The following is a 26,608-nucleotide window of genomic DNA, read 5'->3' as shown; positions in this document are numbered from 1 at the left end:
GAGATTTAGTGGCTTCAAATGACAGTGAGCGTTATGTCACGTGACTCCTGTGGTGCAGGAATATGGGAGTTTCACCGGGTGGGCCTTGATCGGCTCTCACAAGGTGTCGTGGTCAAGATGCTGCCCGGGGCCGAAGTCATCCGAAGGCTTGACTGGGGCTGGTGGACCCACTCTCAAGGTGGTTTACCCATATGGCCAGCCAGTTGGTGCTGGCTGTTGGCAGGAGGCCTCAGTTCTTCCCCATTTGGGTCTCTTCATCGGGCCGCTTTAGGGAGCTCACAACCTGGCTGCCGGTTTCCCCCAGAGCCAGCAATCTAAGAGAGCAGGATGGAAGCACAGTGTCTTTTATGACTGCATCTCGGAGGCCACGCACCGTCGTTTCCTCAGTATCTTGTCGGTTGCACAGCTCAACCCTGTTCTGTGGCGGAGGGGACTGTGTGAGGCCATGAACACCAGGAGGCAGGAGGCATTGGGAGCCCTCTTAGAAGCTGGCTGTCACGGGTGTCCTGCTGTAGGCATGCGTGTTTCATTCACAGTATGATGGATGAAGCCAGGGAGCGGGTTTATGTGCTCCTCCTTGCCGTCAGCTGGCCCCTTTGCCGCATTCTGCCTGCCCAAGGGATCCCTATCTTTGCCTTCTAGCTTACCACTTCTGTCTTTTGGGAGCTGGGAAACGTCATCATTGAGCCTGTTCAGACTACCATCAAGTAAGTAAGTGGGCTCAAAGTGTAGGCCCTGTGGATCGATAAGACCAATAGCAAGGACTTGATAAACTTCTATGTGGGTGCAGGGACCTTACTCTTGGCGTGAGCTGGACTCTGAGAGGCGTGCTTCCTCCTCAGCTAGCTTTGTAGTACTGATTCTGTGGATGACTGTGCAAACTCCATGCCTTGTTTATTTTTTTAATTTTTTTTTACATTTATTTATTTTTGAGACAGAGAGAGAGAGCATGAACAGGGGAGGGTCAGAGAAAGAGGGAGACACAGAATCTGAAACAGGCTCCAGGCTCTGAGCCGTCAGCACAGAGCCCGACGCGGGGCTCGAACCCACGGACCGTGAGATCGTGACCTGAGCCGAAGTCGGACGCTCAACCGACTGAGCCACCCAGGCGCCCCTCCATGCCTCGTTTAGAAAGAAAGTGGAGTCAGAGACATCCGGCTTCTCTATCGGGCCAACATAAAATTCACTACTAGAACAGTAGAGGTGTCATTTGGTTTATTTTTAGAACAACAAGTATGGAAGTGTTATTATAATCCCCTGTACTGGTTATTGGACAGAAAATTGAAAAGATGAACTTCAGAGAGTTTTATAACAGTTCTGAATTATGAAGTGAATTGGCCTCAGTAGCTCTAGTTCAGGATTCCCACCTCTCTTTGCTGACGAAATGAGATCACAGATGTAAATGTGCTTGGAATGCACCTGTGCTTGAGCATTTCTGTCCCAGCTTATGTGCGAGTCAAGAATGGCAGAGATGTGCTCAGGGCCCCATTTATCCTGAAGTAGCGTCGTTTTTGGTGTGGTTTGATCCCATTCGGGACTTGAATCACGCACAACGCCCTACTGTTACCTGCCTGACTTGGAGCCACGCCGCCATCACGCCATCCCCGACCTGTAAAGGAATCGTGCTCCGGACGTTGGTGTTTCGGGACGGCGTGGCGTGCACTAGGCTCATCCTGTGATGTTGTGTGTTTTGAGTGCATTGTAGTTGGCAGGCTGTCTGTGGTGTATCTTGCCTTCTGTATATTTCTGTTTTGATGTTGACTCTAACATCTACAAACTATGTATAAAATGGAGACAAATTACAATCTGTTCCATTCTGATGGCGCTTATCAGTTTCTAAATGCTACTGGGAGAGACAGAGCCTTGTTGTCGAACCAGTTTGGGGAAATAACATGTTCAGAAATCATCCTGGTCTTGTGAGGTTTGGCCGTGGTTGTGGTATCTCACTTTCCTGGGGCCAAGGACTTGAACAGAAGATGTGGGAAGATTGAGGTGGTGAAATTTAGGTTATCGGATTCCCATGCATACCAGTCAGTGTGCATTTATAGAGACCGAAGAGATAGCTGCCCAGACTCAGACAATTATAAGGTGTGGCCTGTTTCATCCAACAGCTGTCTTGTCAATCATTGTGATCATGGGATGTGGGGGAGGGGACGTTCTCCCTAAAGAAACCCATCTGGAAACCTTTTATGTATCTATGTCAAGCCAAGGTTTCCTTAATCAATTGTGCTTCAAGGAGAGAGGTCTGTAGACAATGCGCTTTTGTTGTTTTTCTCCAGAAAACAAAAAAGGACCCTTGGCAATTTCTGCCTCCTACTGTATAAGGAATACAGGCAGTATTTATTTAGTAGGTATCTCCTTGTATTGTCGCCACGCGTGCTGGGCTTTTTGCATTTGGTCAGTGGTTAATGTTTCACTCCTTAACTTCTGATGCCCGGTAGGTGAAACTTACCAATACATTTCAGATAGATTTAAGCTGTAATGCATGCAAACGGTTGTGTGTGTATGTGTGTGTGGGGGGGCATCTGTAAAGGAATGAGAACAAAACATAGGTGTCCTCTTGTGGAAGGTTCCAGTGTCATCAGCTCATTAAACGTAGTGCTTGGAAGAAGATGCTCGTTTACCTGTTTTGTAACTGTCCATATCTCTTTTCGCTGCTATTTAAAGTTGCATTTTGACATAGGAATGCTTTTAACTGCAAGCGTACAGATATTGTTGCTGATTATTATTTGGGCAAAGCCAGTCAGTTAATTTTCCACCTAAATAGTTGGAGCAAAGGCAGTCAATTAGATGAGATAATATCTAATTTTGTATTAAAATCTAATTCTGGAGTCGATTCAAGCCAACGTACACGAAATTGACCTGACTTTCAAATTTGCTTTCATAATTTTATTTTGCAGGATAACAAAGCCATTGACCTTTGCCGATTGTGTTGGGGATGAACTTCCTTTAGGATGGGAAACTGTATATGATAAGCAAATTGGAATTTATTACATGGACCACATAAATAGTAAGTAGACTGCCACATTTGAGTTATTACATGTGAATGAGTTTTCATGTTGATCTCAGAGATGCTAAGAACTCTTTTTGTAGAGCTAAAACAATCATTACTATCCGATGCGGCATTGGACCGGATTTTATAAATGTAACCTGAAGTTTTTGTTTGTTGAGTTCTTCAGAAAGTGAAGTGGTTACGTAGCTACCTTGCTTGTGTGTTGCTCCGAACTGCACGGAAAATGTTGAATGGGGAGTTTTAATGGCTAATAGAAGGACTACGTTCCCAGGCGGTCTGGAAATAGAAAGATCTTTCATAATGAGAAGGTTGTTTATTGCAAAGTGGAGCTTACGGGTTCTTGGAACAATGAACACCCAAGTGCTTACCTTACCTTCATTTTGTCTTACACATTTAATTTTAACTTGAGTACACCAAACCTTTTTGATCTTTGGGGAGGGTGAAAACTGTGTAAAGACCACAGCTAAAATAAGGGTCCCTTGACCTCGCAAGCTTTCTTCAAAGAACCGTTTAGAGCAGTGGCTCTCCATCGGGGCTGGTTTTGTCTCCCGGGACGACTTGGCAGTGTCCAGAGGCCTTGTCCGTGGTCACGCCCGGGAGAGGTGCCGCGGCGTCCAGTGAGCAGAGGTTGGGCGGGGGGTGCCGTTGAACTCTGTCCGCTGGTCAGGACAGCTCCCCGAAACGGCAGTGGTGCCGAGGTCGACACACCCTGGTTCACAAGCTCCATTGTATCAGAGATCTGTTCTCCACCGCTCGCTCTCGGCTTGCTGCACTTTCGTCCGCCCTCCTCGATCTGGCCCGGCTGGGACCCACTTGTCACTCAGATTCCCGCTCTTTACTCCCTCCCGGCTTCATTCTAGCTACCCTCAGTGTTTCTGTCGTTCGACATTTTTCATTCCTCAGGACACCAAGCACGGCTTCCCCTCAGCGTGTTTGCTGTCCTTCAGTTTACTAAGTGTGGGGGTGCCCGGGGGGCCCGAAGACTCGCGATGCCTGCCACGTGAGTGATTTGAAGCTCTTTCTGGTCCCACGGCTTCTCCTGTCCCGTAGTGCAGTCAGCCCAGGTTGGTGTCTTCAGGGCCGATTTTTGCCTGTCTCTTCCAGCCCGGCCTCCCGAGTCAGCGTTTGGAAACCCGAGTGGCGAGCCTTCCTTTCTCAGTCCCCGGGCAGTGGAATTTCTGGTGCCTGGCGGTCAGCCTTGCCCTTGATTGTGGCTCTTGCCCCAAGACTGGGCAGTGGGGATAAGTACTGCCCCAGACGGGGCCCCATCCCGTCTGCCCTGGCAGGTAGTTACCCAAGTGGCAGGAGGGCTTCTGGGTAAACCCACCACCCAGCGGACAGGGCGCTGTGCTTAGCGAGGCTCCAGCTGCGGATGGCCCTCCCTGTAGCCCCAGCCGGCCTGGTGTCTCACGACAGTGTGTGTTCAAGGTGTCTTGCTGTCTGGGCTTGCCCTCCCAGCTGCTGGAGGGCAGCTCCTGCAGGTGAGGGCCTCTGCTACAGGTGAGGGGCCGCTCCCGCAGGGGAGGGATGCTTTCGCAGGTGAGGGATGCTCCCGCAGGTGGGGGCCGCTCCCGTAGGGGAGGGATGCTCCCGCAGGTGAGAGATGCTCCCGCAGGTGGGGGCCGCTCCCGCAGGTGGAGGATGTTCCCGCAGGTGAGGGATGTTCCCGCAGGTGAGAGATGCTCCCGCAGGTGGGAGATGCTCCCGCAGGTGGGGGGTGTTCCCGCAGGTGAGAGATGCTCCCGCAGGTGAGGGATGTTCCCGTAGGTGGGGGTCACTCCCGTAGGTGAGGGATGGTCCCACAGGTGAGAGATGCTCCTGCAGGTGAGGGATGTTCCCGCAGGTGAGAGATGCTCCCGCAGGTGGGAGATGCTCCCGCAGGTGGGGGATGTTCCCGCAGGTGAGAGATGCTCCCGCAGGTGAGGGATGTTCCCGTAGGTGGGGGTCACTCCCGTAGGTGAGGGATGGTCCCACAGGTGAGAGATGCTCCCGCAGGTGGGGGCCGCTCCCGCAGGTGAGGGATGTTCCCGTAGGTGGGGGCCACTCCCGTAGGTGAGGGATGGTCCCACAGGTGAGGGCCGCTCCCACAGGTGAGGGATGTTCCCGCAGGTGAGAGATGCTCCCGCAGATGGGGGATGTTCCCGCAGGTGGGGGTCGCTGCACCGTGGGCCTGGGCACATGCTCACTGCGGCTTCCTCATCAGTCTTTGGCCTCCCCGGGCCCAGGTGCTATTACTGAATGGCAGAGGCATCTGCCTTACACAATCTTTCCGGAAAGCCAGCCTGCCACTGAGGTCCTGGACCCGTTCTGGCTCGCCTCTCTCGTAAACCCAACTTGCTCATCCCTGTGTGCCCCCTTCTTTGCTGCGGGCATTCGTTGCTCACCTGCTCACTGTCACGGCGACTGTTTTAGAGCACCTTTCTGTGCTGGCCCTGGGGACACAGGGCCCAAAGTGAGACCCAGTGCGCACCTCAAGGATTCCACACGACGCTCTAGACGTGGCCTTGAACCCAAAAACTGAGTAGTCACCGTGGACTTTCTTCCAGTCACTGTGAGTATAAGTGGGGTGACTCAGCACCGTGGGTGATGCTGGTGAAGACATCAGCTCCGGGATCACACCGCCTCCTCTCTCAGAGAACCCAACTCTTTTGTTTTTTTCTTGCAGGAACAAGAAAGGTTATTATTATTGCAATAGTTTGTACATGGAGGGCCAAACAGCACATTCCAGAAAACTTGCTCCCCAGAACCCAACTCTTCATAGCACAACTTTAAAACTCTTTAAAGGCACAGCACCCAGAGAGTCAGATACTAAATTGGAACCGTGCAGGTGGGCAGTAGGGTGTGAGGGACCAGAGGGACCCTGGTTGACCACCTTCAAGGTTCCCAAGACCCTCCGGGGCACTGGACAGAGTGCAGGCAGTGCTGGTGGGCCGCAGCGGGTCTCACTGCCACACACAGGCGTCGCTGACACCCGGCAGTTACAGATGTGATTTGGCCCCGTCCTGGGCCCGCTGAACGTGAGCTCTGGGACTCGGTCAGGACCCTGATCGTTGTCATTATATTTGGTTTCTTATTGTCTAGCGTGGGCTTTTGAGGCCTGGAGAGGCTGTCCAGTAGGGGCCTAGAGTGGCAGTGTGAAAGGGGCGGTGGGTGTCGAAGGAAGGGGGCTTAAAGGGAGAACTTACTTGAAACATCCTAGCAAGCTCTTGTGTGTGCGTGTGTGTGTGTGTGGGGGGGGGGTATGTGTGTGTGTGTCTGTGGTAAAGAGCACGTGACATAAAATTTACTTTTTAACTGTTTTGAGGTGAAATCCACAAAACCGAAAATTAGCCATTTTAAAGTGTGGAGTTCAGCGGCGTTTGGTGCGTTCACTGTTGGACAGCCACCCCCCCTCTCTAGTTGCAGAACATTCCACCCCACTCCCCCAGAGTCAAACCTGGAACCCATTAGCAGTCACTCCCCCTCTCCCCTCCAGCCTCCCAGCCCCTGGCCACCACTAAATCTCCTTTCTGTCTCTCTGGAGTTGCCTCTTCTGGACATTTCACGTAGATGGGATCCTACGCTGTGTGACCTTTCGCGTCTGACCTCTTCCACCCCGCGGGATGTGTTCGAGGTCCGTCCGCGCTGTAGCCGGAAGCAGCACTTCATTCCCCGTCGTGGCCGAACGACCTTCCATCGTGCGGATGGGTCCTGCTTTATTTATCCCCTCATCAGTTGCTGGACTTAGGCTTGTTTCTACCTTGTTGGCTGTTGCCGTAGAGCTGACCGAGCACACTTTATTCTGTTTTACTTATTTATGAAGATCTGATTGGCTTTATTACATGTTTCGTGAATCAGGCAGCACCCCTTCTCGCAAATAGAGGGGAGCTCCCCAAGCCGCTTTAAATGAATTATTTTGCATGTTTGTGTAAGGTTGGGGTACTCCTGTACTCTGCACTCCTGTGCCAGCAGCCTGCACGTATTTACCAATGTGTCATGGTTGTAACAGAGCCACCATAGCCTGGGGTCTCTCAATTTGGAACAGGGACACCGCTTTGCAGTTTTTATTTGATTTAGGGCAACGCTTCGGCTGACGTCTCCCTGTTAGGAGATCTGTGGCGGTGGAGGAGGGGAGCGTCTCCCGAGTCTGGGGGTCTTGCCCGTTTGCTCAGTCTGCCGCCTCAGTCTCAGGCTCTGATTTCGGGACCGTTGTCCTCTGCCTGTGGAGCGGACTCCCCTTCCTGCCGCTCGTTCGGTGCTTCTGCGGTCAGCAGTTAGTGATGGCCTTGCCTTGGGTTTCAGATGAAGGAAAAGGTCCTGAGAATATAATGATGACCGAGGCTCCGTGCCTGCCTTTGAGGGGCTCGTAGTTTAGGGGGGGGAAACAGAAATGTGAAAACGGTCACGTGCCCAGTACCAAGAACTGCAGTCCCAGCCGTCGTGGAGAGACATTATGTGCTTGCAGGGGCGGGGCAGGCTTCAGAAAGGAGGTGCTTTGGCAAAGGCACTCAGAAGAAAGACGGTAGGGTTTCCTGGTGGGGCGGAAGAGGACGCAAGCAGCACGAACAAATGCAGACGAGCATTTCCAATGATGGAGACTTCGGAAAAATTCAGCCTCTTTCGAGGACGTCTTGGTTGGGGGAGGACAGAAACTAGGAGTGAAGCTGGCAAGTTAGTTTCGGGACTCCGGCGTCATGAGGAGGATATTGCCTTGAAAGACGTTCGTGTGTTAAAGAATCGCAAGCCGAGTTAGGAAGGCGGCTCTGGTGAGCGCACTGAGGAGGCAGGACGCCTGCGTGGTTTCGGAGAGGGGTCGTGAGGATCTGATTGAACTTAGGGGAGATGGAGAGAAGGGCATGTCGTCAGCCACGATTGTTTCTAGGGGGCAGGAAGCACCAGTTCTTGGTGGCCCGCAGAGAATTCTGGGTGAGGGAGAAGAGCAGGTGTTCTCTGAGGATGGGTCCCAGGTTGGCCAAGTGGGTGGATCTGGATGATGCTGCTCACGTCGAGAGGGGGCAGAAGGAGAAGCAGGTGACTGCTGTGTCCCTGTTGGCATCGGTTGAGGGTTTGGTGGTGAACGGGCGCCATGTGAGAATGAGTTCTGCCTCGACGAATGACTCAGAATTCCTCTGGCTCCGTCCGGGTGGAGATCTACCTAGGAGGCAGCCGGAAGAAAAACGGGAACTCAGGAGAGAGGCTGGAGCCAGAGGGAGGCATGCGCCTCCCACGGAGAGTGAGAAAGCCGGAGTGGAAGATGGTGGGGGGGGTTGGGATCTATGGGTGGGAGGAGACAAGGAAGTTCGCGAAGAACGCAGAGGGGCTGCAGGTCTGGTGCAGAGGCCCGACGAAGGGGAGCAGCCAGGTCATAGGGCATTCTGGGTCAGAGAAGTCAGTGACCAGAAGGTTGGGAGGAGCCATTAGTTTGACAGTGGAGAGCTCATTTGGGTTCATCCCCACCAGTGTTTGTTCGCAGTGTGAACAGTTGTCTGGTATCGTCTCCTCCGCGGGAAACTTCTTCATATCCCTAGAGTTTTCTTCTCGTTCCAACTGTGGATCTACAAACGGCAGGGGTTCCACGCTTCAGGAAGCTTCGTTGTGAGGTCGCTTCCATAACGCACATCCCGCCAATGAGTGAATTTTCATATCGGCCAGTCACGTGACTGCGTGACTGTTGGTCAACCTCAAGACCTTACTTGTAAGTCACTTACGTTCTCGCCCTTTTAATTTCAGAGCTTACCCAGATTGAGGATCCCAGAGAACAGTGGAGGCGAGAGCAGGAACGGATGCTGAAGGAGTATTTGATCGTGGCCCAGGAGGCTCTCAATGCCAAGAAAGAAATCTACCAGATTAAGCAGCAGCGGTTCGAGCTGGCCCAGGAGGAATACCAGCAGCTGCACAAAATGTGTGAGGACGACAGCCGCTCGTACGCTAGCTGTGAGTTGACTGTCCCCCGTGGGTAACGCGCGGCTTCGGAAGCCACCTCTCTGCCGGCTTACTGCACACACCGAACCTGACTCGGGCAAGACGGCTCCGTAAAGTTTCTAACCGCGTATCGTTAGGTCGTCGGTATTTTGCTCTGGAATCAGGTGTCTTCCGTTAGCCACTCCTTTAGTGGGTATTTGCCAAGTGCTCGCCCTGTGCCCAGGCGCCGTGATGCGGCGGAGCCTGAGGAAGCAGAGGTCCCTGCCCTCATCGCATCACATTCAGGTGGGGAAGGTAGAAGAGCAACAAGCAGATTTCAGGTAGCGGCACGAAACGACCTCGTGTCTCGTGTTCGTCAGTGCGGAAAAGGGCTTCACTCGGAGCCCTCCGCCACCGATAGGGCGTGTTAGGGGTGATCCCCGGGAGGGCCGCACAGTGGTTTCATCGATCCTGCGTGGAAAGGCTCGGGAGCCATCACGTGTGTCAAGCACCTGTCCCTCTGTAGAGTCCTTTCTGGGGCGGCACGCTGACGGCGGAGGAACTCAGTGTAACCCAGAAGATCGGGGGGCCTCCCCGCCTCAGATGGATGCACACTGGTGTTCTCAAAAGGAATCCCTCTTCGTTTTAGAGGTTACTGGACGTGGGCTCCCATCTCCTTAGTACTCGGCGGACGCTCAGGTATTGAAGGAGCCCAGTCCCGTCTCAGAAACCAAAGCATCTCGTTACCGACACAGTCAGTCACTGCTTGAGCCAGTCTCTTCCCCACAGCGCTGTCACACTTAACAGTCCACCACAGGTGCACACGGCCATGACCGTTCTGGGTGCCCGTGAGCTCAGGAAGAATGCGTGGAGGTGCTACGACTAGGTTTTGTGTGATAACAACCTGAGTCTCGTTGAGACACGGGAAGCCTTAACCTGTGACGTGGCCGCCATGTTGCCAGGTACTTGGCTCTGGCGAATAATAAAGACACAGTCAGAGCTTTGTTCTGTGTTGCGAGTCAGAATGGAGTTAAGGCAGAGGGGCCATAGGTCTTTTTTTTATTGCAGCCGCTGTCGAAGGTGAATACGCCTTACAAGCTGTGGGGAAGCGAGGGGTGGGGGTTCCCCTCTGTAACAGGAACTGAAGACAGTGCTATCACATGTCCCGAGAGAAGGTCAGGACCCAAGTATAATGCTGTGTTGTTTCCAGCTTGTCTTATCTCTTGTTCTTTGGATATTGATATCTACTAGGTTTTTTTTTTTTTGGTTTTTGTTTTAACTGTTCGTCAGAACGCAGTGCTCAGCTCAGTGCGAATTTTTAGAGGTTGGTTTCCTATCTCCATAGTTTCTTTTTTTATAATGTCTTTCTCTGATTTCGGTATCAGGCCTCACAGAACGAATTGGGAAGTGTTCCCTCCTCCTGTTTTTGGAAGGAGTTTGTGTGGGATTGGTATTTGATAGAATTTGATAGAATTCACCAGAAAAGCCATTTGGATCTTGAGTTCTTTGTGGGAGTGTTTGGAACTATAAATTCAATGTCTTTTATGTCTTTTATAGATATAAGGCTATTCAGATGTTTGTTTCTTATTTTTTTAAAATTTTTTTTAATGTTTATTTGTTTTTGAGAGAGACAGAGACAGAGCATGAGAGGCAGAGAGGCAGAGAGGCAGAGAGAGAAGGAGACACAGAGCCTGAAGCAGGCTCCAGGCTCTGAGCTGTCAACACAGAGCCTGATGCGGGGCTCGAACTCACACAGACCGTGAGATCATGACCTGAGCCGAAGTCGGTCGCCCAACCAACTGAGCCACCCAGGCGCCCCTGTTTGTTTCTTCTTGAATCAGTTTTAGTATTTGTGTATTTCAAGGAATTCGTCTATTTCATGGAATCCAAAATCAGCAAACTTTTCTACCAAGGGTTAGATAGTAAATATTTTAGGCTTTGTGGGCCACAAGATCTCAGCTGCAACTACTCAACCCTGTTGTTATAATGCAAAAGCAGCCAGAGATAATACACGAACGAATGTGTGTGGGTTGTTCTGATAAAGTGTAAACATAGGTAACAAGTTTGATTTGGCCTGCAGGGAGATTTGCCGACTGCCGAGCCAAGTTGTCAAGTTTATAAAGTTGGTCGTCAAGTTTATAAAGTTTGCAGAATTCCCTTACGGTTCATTTAAGATCTAGACACTCCTAGGTGGTGTCCTGTCTATCATTCCCAATGTTCCTAATTTGTGTCTTCTTTTTTTCCTCAGTGTAGCTAAACTTTTGTTGAATGTGTTTGTCTTTATAATGAGCTGGCTTTTTCCCCCTCCTATTTCTTGCCTGTTTTCTATTTTATTGATTTCTCTTTATTATTTTTTACTTCTTAGTTTGGCTTTACTCTGTTCTTCCTTTTCTAGCTTCCTAAAGTAGAAACGTAGACCATTGATTTTAGACCTTTCTTATTTTCTCACCTAACCTCTAAAAGGTAGGAATTCGGGGCGCCTGGGTGGCGTAGTCGGTTAAGCGTCCGACTTCAGCCAGGTCACGATCTCGCGGTCCGTGAGTTCGAGCCCCGCGTCGGGCTCTGGGCTGATGGCTCGGAGCCTGGAGCCTGTTTCCGATTCTGTGTCTCCCTCTCTCTCTGCCCCTCCCCCGTTCATGCTCTGTCTCTCTCTGTCCCAAAAATAAATTAAAAACGTTGAAAAAAAAATTAAAAAAAAAAAATAAAAAATAAAAGGTAGGAATTCTTCTCCAAGTGCAATTTTAACTGCATGCCGCAGGTGTTGGTGTTTTCGTTTTCAGTCAACCCAGATTGGCTGTTTCTTTTTGGGTTCTCTAAAAGCAAGTTGTTGGGACTTTTGAAAGATGTTATGTTGCCGATTTCTAATGTAATTCCATTGTGGTCAGAAACTCCACTATGTAAGATTTCAATGTTTTGAAATCTATTGAGATGACTTTTATGACCCAGCCTATGGTCTCTCTTAGTGAGCTCATAGGATTAGAAGCCCATGGTGTTGGTACAGCGAGGTCACGCCTAGCTGCACCAGTGGCTTACAACTGTTCCTGAGAGCCTATGGTCAGCGATCTTAAGTCTTTTCGAAAGTTACTTAGTAGAAGCTACGCCGAACCATAGAGAATTGTTCTTTCTGTAGCTTAAAAAGGGCTGAATATAGGCAGTTTCATATGATTCAACCTAATGGAATGTTTCTTCCCAGTAGCCTTTAGGGACCTTATCTGTTCCATAGTTGGGTTTGATTAGATCTCCAAAGGCCCTCTGGTTGATTTTTCTTCTACGGATGGAATGGGGGAAGGACAGACCAGACAAATTTGGCAGGAACTTTCTTCCAGTGATTGAAGAGAAAAATCGCAGCAAGGGGAGATGTTTCTTACATGTTGCCTACGACCAGTGCAGCTGAGACTTCAGTCGTGGTGAACGTGGGGCCTCTGGACCTGAGCCTGTGAGGGTGCAAGTAGAGGAGGACCTTAGTGCATCCTGTTGGATTCCACACCCAGCCCTGGGGGAGGCGAGGGAGGAATCCCGGGCCAAAGCCGAGCCCCTGGATTAAGAGCATTCAGAACCTGTAGCCCTGTAACGATGGGATATCCCTCACCATCAGTTTTTGTATTTCCGTGGGCTTTGACATTTGGGCATGTAGGAAATCGCACTCGGTAATGTTCCTTCCTGTGCTCCATAGAATTTTCCTAATGCCCAGTAAAAAAGAGCTACTCAAGATGCCGTCCTGCGTGGTGCGTGAAGAAACCTTCAGTAGAGGAAGCAGATGACTCTGTGGTGTCACTTGACACTCTGAACCATGCCCATCAGAATCCTGACCTGCTAGAAGTCTCTGTGTAGACACAATCTCTGCATCCACTTGTATAAGTGGCCTTGGGGGCCAGATAGGGCCAGCCTGTTTTCACGAAGGGCTAGAGGTGCCAGTGGATTTTGCTGGGGCCTGTTGGCTCATCTGGGATAAGACGCCACATGGAATCGTAACGGACTTAATCCAAGCGCTTCACCAGGTTGCTGCTGCTCCTGGGGTTTGGACCAGGCTCTTTCAACTTGCCATTTAACCTGAACTACTAATTACGATGACGAAAACTCTGTTAGTGACTCAAATGAATTCTCTCTGACCACACCGGTCTCACACAGCCCAGATTGCTAGTCATCTAAAGCAGGGAGGCGTCTCCTTGCTCCGGTACTGGGAACAGGATAACACTTGGACCCGTTTCTCGTTACTTCCTTCATTGGCAGTGACTTGAAGTGAAATGAACCAGTGTTCAGTGAGCTAGAGTTTTCTGTGCATCGTTCGGATTGCAACATTACGAAGCACACGATGCTGTCTTTGTTGTACACGTGAGAAGCAATACTGGGGAGGCGAGGTTACTTCTTCAAGGTCACATGCCTAGTAAATGGCAGACCTGGGATCTGAACCCAGATCTGTTTGTGCATGTAGCCTTCAGTGCTGCGTACTGTTTCCTAGGCATGGAAGAGGCAGCTCAAAGGAGCTAATTGTGTTTTTGAAACACTTTGCCCTCCTGTTGTTCAACTTATCTAGAAGTAAAGACCGATTATAAATTGACAAGGCCTCTGGCAAGTTTGCAACACTCAGAGGGGCGAATGGGAGGCAGAGCACTTTCTATGTCTTGGCTTTCTTGTGGCCCATGGCAGGATTGCTAAACTATTCGTCTAGTTTCCAACAGATACTTACTTAGCACCTGGTATTGGTATGTCCCAAATGCTGGGGACACGATTTCTGTCTCCCTAATGGCTGATTGTAGGGAACAGTTAGGCAGTGATGGGGAACAGAGGAATTAACTAAAACAGCTACTTTTTAAAATGTTCATTTCTTGATTTTTGAGAGAGAGAAAGAGAGCACAAGCAGGGGAGGGCCGAAGAGAGAAGGACAGAATCCCTAGCAGGCTCTGCGCTGTCAGCACAGAGCCCGACGTGGGGCTCGATCTCACAAAGCATGAGATCATGACCAGAGCTGAAATCGAGAGTCGGACGCTCAACTGACTGAGCCCCCCAGTCGCCCCAAAAACAGCCATTTTTAATGTTGGAGCAGGAGGGCGGGAGGAAATGACGTGCATCTGTCCTACCCCCTTCACAGATTTCTCCCTGAGTTGTGGAAATCACCGGAATAAAACTCCATTCACTGGAGAGAAAAAGATTTTGTGTCAATATTGGGCCATCTGGTATCTAAGAATATCCAAACCTTGACCTTTTTCTGTCCCTGAGCAAAGCAAAAGCAGATGCTTGCTGGATTTGAGCGTACATGTCCCTGTGAGGCTAAAAACCCTACCCTACTCTATTTCTGGGAGCTGCCTGGTACCCGGGCCTATTTTGTTTGTAGAACACGGGGACGGAGCTGTTCTGCAGTGGGCTCGTTCTCTTTGAGCACACCGGTTCTCTTCCACAGTTCCATCCTGTCGTGTTCTCCTGCTTTCTTCATGTCTTGTTTTGCTGGCAAAGGAGTTTTATTAAAATCTTTGTAGCAAAGGAACTTCTTGCCGCCTTCATTATAACTATAAAAAATGAAAACAGAAAATGCTAAGAACTGGAGGTCTTTGTATTTCTTGACCTGAGTGGTTATGTTTGTATTTGCGTTGCATTAATTCATTGTTTTGTATGCTTCTCTTTACGTGTGTTATCCCCCCACCACAAAGCAGAGAGAAAAGCCAGGAGGAGCTACATTCAATTATTAACATTGCTCACATCTAGAGGTAGAAACAGGGAGGTCTTTTTCTTTTTTCAAACCTATTTTAAGATTTGTCTCTTGATTCCACGCGTTTATTTCATGCAGTGAGCAGAATTCTCTCTGGGTGAAGAGTGAATCGATATCTCATTTAGAGGAAGAAGATAGTTCTGTCTTGATTTGCCCTACTTTCTTCATTCTAATGTGCTCATCTCTTTGCCTTTCCCACTGAATACATTTGTTATGTCAGACGCTTTTATGCTAGAGTTAATCTTTCAGTCTTCCTGAGAAACTTGAGCTCCTAGATGCATTCAGATGAAGTATTATGACCATTTGCAGGATCTTTTGGAAGGAATTCTTGCATGGGATGAATTACAGTCTAAACCACAGGTCAGCAAATTATGTATGGTTTCTGGGCTGAATCTTGTCCACTCTGGCTCTTTATAAATAAAGTATTATTGGAACGCAGCCACATCCACTCACTTACCTATTGTCTATAGAAGCTACAATGGCAGGGTTGAGGAGCTGAGACAGAGGCTGTACGGTCCACAAGGCCAAAAATATTTACTCTCTGGCCCTCTGCAGAAAAAATTTCCCAACCCCTGGTCTAAACCAGTAGTTCTGAACCCTGGCTACAGGGTATAATCTCCTGAGGGGCTTTTAAAAACTGCTGCCTGGGCCCCACTCCCAGAGATTTTGATCTCCTTGACCTCGGGTGGGGCCAGACATTTTTTTTTTTTTTTTTTTGGTAAAGCTTTCCAGGTGAATCCCAGAGTTGAGAATCCATTGGTCCGGATTGACTGTGATGGTCTTTTCCGGCAGCAGGAATATGACTTTGTGCCTCTGGCTCCTAGGAGCCACCAAAAGTCTGCACCAAAAGTATCTTCGGGTGGTTGGGAGAGTTGGCTTAATCTCCCGTGAGAAAGTGCTGACCCACCCTGAATTCCTGGGTTAGGTGGTGGTGAAGCTTGACCTTATCGGTTATCAGTTTTGCCAACATTCTTTCTGAGGCTTTAGGCCCATCCCACAAAGACGGCCTTCCATTGGTTACCCAGGAGAGGGGTTTCTCCTCTACTACCTAGGGGAGTGTAATGGCCACAGTCCATCCATTCAACCTTCTGTTTTCCTTCGTGGGTAAGCGTGTTGGAGCTGGCAGGGGAAAAATGGATCACACGCAGCATTTTTCACGGGTATTAGTTGGCAAGACTCAATCTTAAAGGCGATTGCAGAGCCTATGTCTATTGAGAGCTAATCCCCTAGTCTGCCCTAGAGAGCATTTCTGAGAGAACTCTCAGTCTGAATTTGGTGGCATCTTGTGTTACTTCTGTAGGTCACCTCTGAGCGGGCTTGGTTGATATTTTCTGTTCCTTTGCTTATGGTGCCTTTAAAAACAAATGTCATGCCCTCCTCTGTTGGCCTGTTACGTGCATGCCTTTGTCGCTGCTCTGGTAATTAGTACCTGTCAGCATGGGAACTGTCAGGGCTTGCCATCCTGTCTGCCAGGGTTCTTTTGGCTTCCTTGAGCAGCTCCCTGTGGTGCCGATGCCTGGAGGTGCACACCTGGTCCTAAGGGGCAGTCTGCCCAGAGGATGTCTTTGGAGAAAGACTACTGGTCTTTCAAAGCATGTTACCCCCCTGGGGTGATCTTAGGTTCCCACGGCACAGAGGAGGCCTGTGTGTATCAGAGAAACAGGGAGACAGAGACAGACACACCAGCAGACGTGTTTTCCCTTTTCGATACCCTGGAAAATCAAAATCCAAAATAAGTCCTGGGGTCTGCAGCGTCATGAGTGCTAAATGCACGGGCCACGCTCACCTCTTGGACAGTGGGCACTGTGGAGCCCGGGGTCCATTCCTTCTCTTGTTGGAGAAGCTAATCTGATGAAAGAATCTGGGGCATCTGGCCCAAAGGAGCCCAAGATTCAGACCGAGGTCCCTTTTTGACTGATGTAGATCAAGGCACTGGAAACTTAGTCTTCGTTCAAGTGGGGAGACGTGATCATCGTCTCTCACAAAGATTTTCCAAGAGTTGATGTCGCTGTGGTCCAGCTACACTGTAACCTGATTTTCGTGTTACCCAAAGCACTACGGTAAGCCTGAGTGGGCTCCTTAAGCTGTTTAATAGCTGTGGCCCCTCAAGTCTTCAAGAGAGAAGAAAGCTTCAGGGGCGAAGGTCTGGTATTTATCATAAACCTTGAGGTTGGAGACGTGTCTTAACAGAGGCATGATTCTTTTTTTAAATGTCATGGAGTGCACGCCGTGAAAAATGGAGGCTGGTGCCCTGAGGTGTTCCTTGCACTCCAGGAATGGGTTCCGTTAGACCTACCGGCAGATGTCAGGAACTAAGGATTTGGCTTTGCAAGTTAAATCGCATTATTAAAAGTTATGCCAGTGTTCATGACGCTCCTTCGTATTTGAAGAGAAATGGACTGACTCTTTTAGGTACTTGAGTTGCCTCTTCCCTCGTCCCAGTCCTGGAAGTTTTAAATTTTAGAGACTGTAGCAAAGCTAACGTGAATGCTGTCTGCATAAGGAAACCCCGTTTTATCATTTGGGATGGTTTCAGCCGTAAGTCACAGAAAAGACCCGCTCCTTGTCACATAAGAGTCCTTCAGCGGTGGGGTGGGCCCCCCCATGGGTGCATTCGGTGGCTCAGGGGTACCATTTCTCTATCGGGCTCCCCCTCCAGGACTCGGTACACCTTGAGTCTCCCCCAGGGGAGGGGTGCACGCCCAGCGAGCCGAGGGTCCTGTTAGTTAGGAAGGAGAGCTGGGGGGTCTGGTGGCTGTGTATTTGTCTAGCCGTATCCTGTTATTTCAAGTCTGTCGGCTAGTTTTCCCTGTGAAATTGCGCAGAAGAGGACTTTTGTGGCAACGATTTCAGACCGTTACGTTACTGCTGTCGAACGCTGTTGTCAGTTTCCCCGGACTCTGGGAACCCAGAGTTACTTTCTACCCCACGTGGGAACGACCACAGGTGGCAGCCATTGGCGTGGTCTCCCTCAAACGCAGGGTGACGGGTGGACCCACGTGGGGGTGAGCAGTCAGCGAGCCCTGGGCTTCATTTGCTTCTTATCTGCGTCCAAGTGGAAGTCCCTTTACCTCAGGTCGGGGGGGAACATTTAAGTCCCGGGAGTTCAAGGTGGGGGTTTTGTAGAGATGATTTCTGACTCTTAAGGGCTTTGTTCGGGGCGTTGCTTTCAGTACCGGTCTTAAATGAAGCCAAGGAAGTCAGTCAAGATGGAAGTCGAAGGATTTGGAAATAGACACTCTTTGTCTCAGAAAGAATTCTGTTTTAAAAGTATTTTACTCCGTGTCCTCAAGAGATTACGATTCTAAGAACATTTGAGATAAAGTTGGCAAGTGCTTAGCTCCTCCGGATATTTATTTCTAGTAGATTCTAATGGTTTGAAATTCTGACCGTGATAGGGATTATCTTCTTATTATTATTTTAGAGAGACGGGGAGCACACGAGCAGGGGAGAGGGGCGGGGAGGGGGGGGGGAGAGAGAGAATCTTAAGCAGGCCCTATGCTCATCTTGGAGCCCGATGTGGGGCTCGATCCCACGACCCTGAGATCGTGACCGGAGCCGAAATCAAGAGTCAGACGCTCAGCCGACTGAGCCCCCCAGGCGCCCCTGGAACTGTTTTTTTAAAGAGATATCTGAACTGCTCACACTACCTTTGGATGTAGTTCTAATTGAGGGTATTAAACAATCTTGCTGTGTAAGCCCCTTGATGACTTTGAGCCGTCCTCTCTGATGCAAAGTCAGGAAGCGATTTTGAACTAGTCGCTAGCGGTTGGCACCCAGTCATCCGAGTGACAGGCAGCCTTCAGCTCCCAGAGCAGAGGGGTGAGGAGAAAGATGCCGGTGCTGCCGATGGGTTTTCCGAGCAGGTGGAATCAGTGGGAATAACCCGGACGCAGATGAGAGCGGTGCGGGGTTGGCCACAGCCGGGGACAGGGGCGCGCGCCGCCAGCCAAGGTGGGGGCAGAGACGAGTCACTCCGGCACAGGGGCCGACGGCTTCCGAAGCTGAAGAGAGGAGACGGAAGCATCAGGAAACAGCAGTGCAGGGAGGTGAACGGGGTGATAGAAGGGCGAAGCGGCCACTAACTGCTCGGCTGCAGAATCCCTGGAAAAGGTTCTTCGCTGTCCGCACCGCCGGAAATTGGCTGACTGTGCTCGGCGCACAGCTAAACAGGCCTTCGCGTCCTGCTCACGCCAGGTCCCGGCTGTTCATGAGGGTGCCGCGTCTGGCCCGGAGCACGCGGCGTGGAAGAACAGCTTTTTCTCGGGCCTGCCAGCTGCTGACACATTGCTAGAAAGTCGTCGTTTTTATTTTATAGAGCTTTACTAGTTGTTTCTCATGCCAAAAGTTGTTCATGTGGAGAATACAGATGTGAAGAAAGGAGAAAGAAAACCTTCTGTGATGAAACCATTGAGGATAACCACAGGTAGCTTTGGGATTGTGTCCTTCGAGTGACATCCATGTGTATATGCGTTTGAAAAGGAAGCAAAAACGGATTCATCCTGTATGTACTATTTATCTACTTAGAGCAGTTTTCCATATCATAATCACCACCACCCCCCCCCCCCCCCGAGCGTATCTGTGGTTTTTAACCCGAGTAATTTTGCTTTCGAAGCAGTTTTGATTTACCGATAGCCATGTATTGCCTCGTGTGGAATCACGTAGAAGGGCCACATGCAGAAATCAAACGTCAAGATTTGAGGCTGTGAAATGTTAATTCCTTACGAGCCGGTGCCAACTTGTAAATTGGAGACTTAGAATTAATTATTGATTCAGAAGTTCCTGTCTGTGTGTATTTATTTATTTTGAAGGATCCATTATAAAATAAAATGTTTTCCTTCCGTTTAGCCTTCTCTGGATATTCAACAAATACAAAGTACGACCCATACCAAATTAAAGCAGAAATAGCAAGTCGTCGGGATAGGGTGAGTAAAAGAGCGCTCCCACAACTAGAAGCCCTGTGTGTATTTTCACGTAGCGTTACTTCTCGTGGCTCATCTAATGGGGGTCGGTGTGCCTAACACTCATATTGTGGTAAAAATTTTTAATTTCGTGGATTATGATGACGTTTGGTTTTACCCTTCATTTTTTTTCTAACAGGAGGAGAAAAGTTTCTTTTTGAAAGCTCAGCCCATCTAACCAAAAGCCACCTGTACCCCTCTGTGTTTTCCCTAGAGCTAGGGTCCTCCTGCCCGATTTGGAAAGATTGGGTGACATCGGGGCCCGGGCTCCACGGCCTGCTTCCCGACATCAGTGGGTTGCCGGCCTTGACCCTTGGCAGCTTTAGCTTCTCCTGTTCTCCCCTGGTTGCTATATTCCTAGGGAAATCTTTCCCGCAATGGCATTTGACCAGAAGGTTCTGATGCTCCTTCCCTGGGGACACTGGAATTCTTTACGTGCTGCCCCCCCCCCCCCCCCGGTCTCATCCCTTCAGTGCCCTGCCTTGGTCGCGTGGGAAGGGGGACGGTTTTGTTGCATTTGCAGCAAATCATGGGACACGTCTTGGAAACGAAGCCTGTTGGTGTCTCATGCCCCAAACGCCAGTGTCTCTCTCAGTGCAGCGGTTCCCAAACTCTAGCGTGTCCAAGAAGAGCACCTGGGGAGTTGATTACACATGCGAGCTGCCAGGCCCACCCCCTGAGGGTTTTTTTTTATTTTTATTTTTATTTTTATTTTTTTTTTTTTCAACGTTTTTTATTTATTTTTGGGACAGAGAGAGACAGAGCATGAACGGGGGAGGGGCAGAGAGAGAGGGAGACACAGAATCGGAAACAGGCTCCAGGCTCCGAGCCATCAGCCCAGAGCCTGACGCGGGGCTTGAACTCACAGACCGCGAGATCGTGACCTGGTTGAAGTCGGACGCTTAACCGACTGCGCCACCCAGGCGCCCCGAGGGTTTTTTTTTTAATGTTTATTTATTTTTGAGGGAGGGAGACAAAGCGTGAGCAGGGGAGGGGCAGAGAGAGAGGGAAACAGAATCCAAAGCAGGCTCCAGGCACAGAGCCCGACACGGGGCTCGAACCCACAAACCGTGAGATCGTGACCTGAGCTGAAGTCGGACGCTTAGCCGACTGAGCCACCCAGGTGCCCCCACCCCCTCCCGAGTTTTAACACGGGCCTCAGGTGGATCCCCGAGAAGCTCTCCATGTGACGCACTCTCAGGTAGTGGGACCGCAGACTTCCGGCAACAGTGTTCCCACATGTGGGGTCTCGGAGTAGTAAGTAGAGGGAAGGTGAAAAACGCATTAGGCAGTTTGCTGATTGTGATGTATAAATCACTACCTGAAAAAGGAAATAGTTGCCGGTTCCACATAGGTAGGAACCTGTCGGGGACCTGGGATTTTTGTATCCAAGCGAGGCGCTTCTTCCACGCTGGCTGTTCTGTTTGCCCGTGGATGGAAATTCAGGGAGAGCCTAGGTGACCCAGCACATCGGGAGCGAATCAGGAACTTAGAGGACGATGCTAACACGAATCAGGAACTTAGAGGGCAATGCTAACACGAACAACTATAGAAACGATTTTCAGAGCTTTTTTTTTTTGGAAAAAAATATATAATTTGTCTTTAGCTTTCCAGATTAAAACGAGAGCTGACCCAGATGAAGCAAGAACTGCAGTACAAGGAAAAGGGGGTGGAGACCTTGCAAGAGTGAGTTGCCCGCGATGACAGAGGGGGGGGTTTCCTATGATTTGCTCTTGTGCTCGCCTGGTGGGTGCCTGGGTGTGCGTCCTGAAGCTTCACGGGCCTTCCGCTTCTATGCTTCTATTTCTGCTCATGTTTTCCCCAATCCTAAGCCTCGGAATCTTTCTTTTCCCTGAAGATACTTGGTTCCTTTAAGTGGAAATACCTGGGAAACAAGACCTTTATTTTACATTTATGCACATTCTCTGTAGCCGCACCGTCCAGGACCCCTGTGGATGTTTAAATTTGACTTCTAGTTCTGTTGCTTTTAGTCTCAAATTGTTTTTATTTAAATTAAAGTGAACTAAAATTCAAAATTTAGAAGCCCAGTCACCTAGCCGTATCTGAAATGCTCAGCAGTCACATGTGGCCAGTGGAGATTTTCTCTACCTCGCTGCTGTTGGCACTTTGGACCAGATAACTCTGTGCATCACAGGATATTTAGCAGCGTCCCTGGCTTTGACCCCCTGGATGCCCGTAGTACCCTCCCACCCAGTTGCGACAGCCAAAACTCTCTGTAGACATTGCCAAGTGTTCCCTGGAGGGCACACGTGCCCCCGATTGAGAGCCAGAGGGCTAGCGGTGACTGCATCGGATAGAACAGATAATTGAACATTTCCATCGTCACAGAACATCCTGTGGGGCGGTCTGGTCTACAGACCTTCCTGTTGGCGTCTTTACAATTAGAACTTGGTCCCGACTAAGAGTTTGGGGGTGGATTTCTTTTTTGTGAGCTATATTAAGCCAGCAGATTCAATGAACACAAGTTATTTCATAAATGGTGATGTTGTCCTTCTGAAAGAATTGATTTTCTTAAGAAAGAGTATTGTATGCTTACTGGTCGGTCGAGATTCAGAGCCTGGCTTCTCTTGCTGCACGTGAACACGTGCCTCACGAGACCTTCTGTGCCTGCTCTTCCCATCAGTCACTGGGGATTGTGGTAGTAGCTCAGGCTGCTATAACAAAACATCCTTGGCCGGGGAGCTTAAACAGCAGCCATTTCTTTCTCGCAGTTCTAGAGGCCAGAAGTCCAAGATCAGGTCCTGGCAAATTTGGTATGTGGTGAGGGCCTGCTTCCTGCCTCCTTGCCGTGTCTTTCCGTGGTGGTGGTGGTGGTGTGGTGAGTTCTGGTCTCTAGGGTCTCTCCTCCCCTCGTGGGGGCCCCACTCACATGACCTCATCTAACTCTCGTTGCCCCCCCACCCAGAAGGCCCCATCCCCATATACCATCACATTGGGAGTTAGAGCTCACCTTGTGAATTTTGGGGAGACACGCACCTTCAGATCATTGGGCCGAATTGTCCAGAGGGCGGTGCCAGTGCCTGCTCTGGCCAGCCTTCCGTGAGTGGCAGGGATCGTGTGGTTACTGGGCCTCGTAAGGGTGGGCAGCACGTCACTCTCTTGAATCCTGTGTGCGGACGCGGTGACAGCGTGTCAGACGGGACTGATGTGTTGCTCTTGATAGGGAAGTGATACAAATGTAAGTGTCAGACAAGCATAATTATCTCAGCCTCAGATAAAGGGTAATTGCTGGGCGTGCCCAACCCTGTTGTTTAATACTGTTCAATGTTGCGATTCATCTTCTTAATCATCCAGGATCGGTTTGGTTGATGATTTATGGGCCCATTTCTTTATGAAGGACCTATTATAGGCACCAAGGCAGGCACAATAGAAAACTGAGCTGGGTCCTCCCTGGAGCCGGGTCCTGCTTGGCTTTCTCTGGCCCTGAGATGTGGCCATGCCCTCTGCAGGCCCTGCCGCGCGGTGGGTTTTGATAATCCCATCCACACGCTTAGTGCGGCCGGGAGTCTTTAACCTTACTGTCAGCTTTTTGCTGCTCTGCCGTTTTCCAGCTGTGCACAGTCTCGTGTGATTTCAGTCTACAGTGGGAGTTCCTTTAACGAGCCCTAGTCCATATGGCTTTTTAAAAAAGTTCTGCTTAAGCAAATCAGTCCTTCTCGGTATCGGCTACTGTCGCGTTCCTCATCTTGTCCGTTTGCTACGGCGTTTCCCGGCGCGTGAATTCGTGCTCCGTAATTTTACGCATACGGCCCAGCCAGCCTCCAGATACTCCGATGCCTGCTAGGGCGCGTCCGTGTGTGCTGTGGCCACGTTTTCCTGTGTCACTTCCGCCGAAAGGCCGGATGAGAAACGAGCAGGAGCAAATAATTTCATTTGGGAGGTCTTCTACAGTTACGAGGGCCGTCTGGCTGAATCAGAGATTGATTTCATTCTTTCCTTTGGCCACCCAGGAGCTTTCTGTCATTACCAGGGAGAATCGGGACTTCACAGTGTCTCCAGATGATACCTAACTTAATGCTAGGCATCGTGCCGGCTGGAGAGCACAGCCAGTTCAGTTCTCGCTTGTAGAGCTCTGGGGAAGGTGATAGAGGTTCGGGGTGGTTCGGGAACACTGTGAGGACACACAGGACCCCCGAGCCTCAGAGGGGAGCCTTGCCCGGCACCTTTCCCTGCCGGCCCTGGCTTCTGTAGCGGGATCGCCGGCCCGGTGCCCGTCCCTCTGGCCTCCGTCCCTCCGGCCGTCTCCGTTTCTTTATGTGAACGCGCGGGTTCCATTGCAACAGCAGCCGATGACTGAGCGCTAGAAAACAAAGGTGTCGGGGCCCAGGGGGCCGAGCATCTCTAGGAAGTGAATCCATCGCTTGTGGTCGAACTAATTTCAACAATAGGAAGAGGTGGCCTCGCTGTCTCCAGGTTTATTGGGTGGCGAGCAGCCAGGGCAGGCAGAGCTGTGACTTCACACCTGCGGCCGGAGCGGAGTATGGGTCGTGCTCCTAAGAAGAGAAGGGCCAGCGCTCTTTGTCTTTGCTTTCTGCTTTCCTTAGCAAGGTCTCCGTTGAGGAGTGGTGATGGTAAACGTGTCCCTGCGAAGGAGACAGTCTTCACCCCCTTCCAGAGCCCGTGAGGATGCCCGTGCTCCCCAGTGGAGGCTGGGAGAAGGTTCTGGACCTGGCCTCGGCCCTGGGGGACTCACTGCGGCTTTCCAGGTCGAGCCGCCTGGAGAGGTGGCTGCATTGTCACTACAGGCTCAGTCTGTCCTCACGGGAAGGACAGAAAACACAGGCACTCGTGCCATGCTTTACCTTTCTTCGCAAGCGAAAACTAAGCCGATAGCCTTCCTCTGAGTATACACGCTACGCGGGAGACGGAAACAGCCTCGTTCTCTTTCTGGTATTGAGGATTGACTCTTAAGTTTCCATCGAATCCTGCAGATTGGCATTATTATTAAGGACATTTGGGGAACCTTCTGGAAGCATTGATAATGGGATCGCCTCACCCCTAATACACGAGCTGTTGTACGCGAAAGGGCTTCTCGGATGTTATTACCAGCATCGATTTAAGCCAGAGACCCTAGCTTTTCCTCCAGAAAATTTTCTGCTGTTCTTGCTTCCCAGAATATCCAGTGTATTCTTTTCCAGAGCACCTCGCCAGGAGTTTAGCCGCTTATAACATTTTAAACTCTTACTTGTTTATCTTGGTGAACTTTCCTGGCTAACAAGGAAATCCATCATTATGCTTGGGTCCAAGTGAGGAAAAAAGAACCTTTTGTATTTTTTTTTTCAGGTCTGTGTATGTTGTTAATTTCTGTAAATGGGAGCTGGCCACGAACACCATCCTGGGTTAATGATAGAATAGGTAGTGCCTGTGTGGGAGCGTGTGCGTGTAATGCATATAAACTTTTAACGATGGAAAACGTCAGGCGTACACAGGAGCGGAGAGAATAGTATCATGGAACCGTCCTGTGGCCTTGACCACACTTCGGCAAAAGTCACCGCACAGGGGCCGGTCCTGTTTTGTCCGTCACCCTGCCGCACCCCTGAGACCCTCGCTGCCTTACGGAAGCAAATCCCAGAACCCTTTTGAGTCCATAAATGGCTCTTCTGAAGTTACGGATCCCTTTTGAAAACGTAGCTACAACACCTGTTCCCCACTTAACAGTCCTCTCGTAACATCGTCCCCTCTCCAGCACGTTTCCCGTTTCTCTGTTTCGTTTGGTCCAGGTTTGGAGAAGCCCCACACGGTGTGTTTGGTTGGTGTGTCAGTGAATCTCTACACCCCTGCACTTTTTTTTCTTTCCTTCTGACGACTTATTCATCGAAGGAACTAATTCGCTTGTCCTGTAGAATGGCCCTGATACTGGATTTTGCTGCTTTGGCCCTCGCGGGCTCGCTTGACACGTTCCTCTGTCCCTTGCTACTTGTGCAAACTAGTGTCATTAGTCTGTGAGGCTTGATCTGATTTGAGTTCAGGTTCTCTTTCTTTTTTTTCCCAGGGGGAGGGGGAGGGGCTGGGCTGGGCAAAGTCCCATTTCCTGGGATGCGGAGATTGTTGGTGGGTCCTGGCATCGTCAGCCTCATTCGCCCGTTTATAACGTTCCCCATCAGCTTTACACCTGCTGCTGTGCCCGTGTGGGTAGGAAGGCGTTCAGGATAAGTTCCCGAAAGTGGGTTTGCTGGGTCAAAGGGTAAATGCCCTGGTCGCGTTAGGAGATGTGGCCAGATCCCTCTCTTTACCACGTTGCCTCCCCGCCACTGACAGGTGAGTTTCTGTTGCCACGGCTGTGCCGACAGAATGTGTTGTCGCGCTTTCGCGTTGTTGCCAGGCGCAGAGGCGGGAGAGAGTATCTCGGCGTGGTTGTCATTTGAATTTCTCTGGAGGGTCTTGCTAAAAGTCAGACGATCAGAGCAGCGTTTACGGGTAACGGAAGTCTTTTTCTAGAAAACTTGAGCTTTTCCAGTGAAAAGGCGGCTGCGCTCCCTGCCCTAAAGTTTCCGAAGGGTGTTTGGGAAAATTATCTTAATGTAACTTGTTACTCCCCTCCAGGGGCAAAGGCGGAGGGCTCAGGAGTGGCATGTGCACAGCTCCCCGAACGGGTGATGTACAAGAATGCGCTGAGTGTGCCAGTGGGTGTGGGAGAGTTCCTTCTCTAGTTATTCTAGATCTCCTGGAGATCTGGAACGTACCTCGTGTTAGATTCCCAGTTGTCCTGCAGCCAGAAAGCTCATTTAACGTTGCTTCACCCTGAGCTTCCCACGCTTACGTGCCGTTGAAGCCTTTTTTTCTACCGAGACACCCGTGAGGTCCCCGAGAGCTGGTGTGACAGCCCGAGACGCTTTGGCAGGGGGCACTGTCCTGCCCACCTTTTTACCACCCGTTGTTCTTGGTGTGCCGTTATCACACCTGACCCCCGTTCCCTTCTCCCAGCTTCTAGCACGGTGGCTGTTACGGCTCACCGTTCTTACGCTGTGGCCGTGGGGACTTTTCAAATGCTGTCTGTGCTTGTGGTTCTCCGGGGCTTTCTCTCTCACT

At 50.3% G+C, this 26,608-nt stretch overlaps 1 protein-coding gene across 2 annotated transcripts in view; it reads left to right on the top strand.

Annotated features, from left to right (window-relative positions):
* The window catches only part of WWC3 (WWC family member 3), a 118,388-nt gene that overhangs the window by 39,218 nt on the left and 52,562 nt on the right, over nt 1–26,608 (top strand). For both annotated transcript variants that reach the window (XM_081793144.1, XM_081793145.1), the window contains exons 2-5: nt 2,901–3,010; nt 8,723–8,926; nt 19,446–19,522; nt 21,165–21,244. In XM_081793144.1, the coding sequence (XP_081649270.1) occupies nt 2,901–3,010; nt 8,723–8,926; nt 19,446–19,522; nt 21,165–21,244 (471 nt within the window). The remainder of the gene's footprint in view (nt 1–2,900; nt 3,011–8,722; nt 8,927–19,445; nt 19,523–21,164; nt 21,245–26,608) is intronic.

Source organism: Panthera onca, chromosome X, assembly GCF_046562875.1.
Source record: "Panthera onca isolate mPanOnc1 chromosome X, mPanOnc1 haplotype 2, whole genome shotgun sequence".
NCBI lineage: Eukaryota > Metazoa > Chordata > Mammalia > Carnivora > Felidae > Panthera > Panthera onca.
This window is presented reverse-complemented; position numbering and strand designations above follow the sequence as displayed.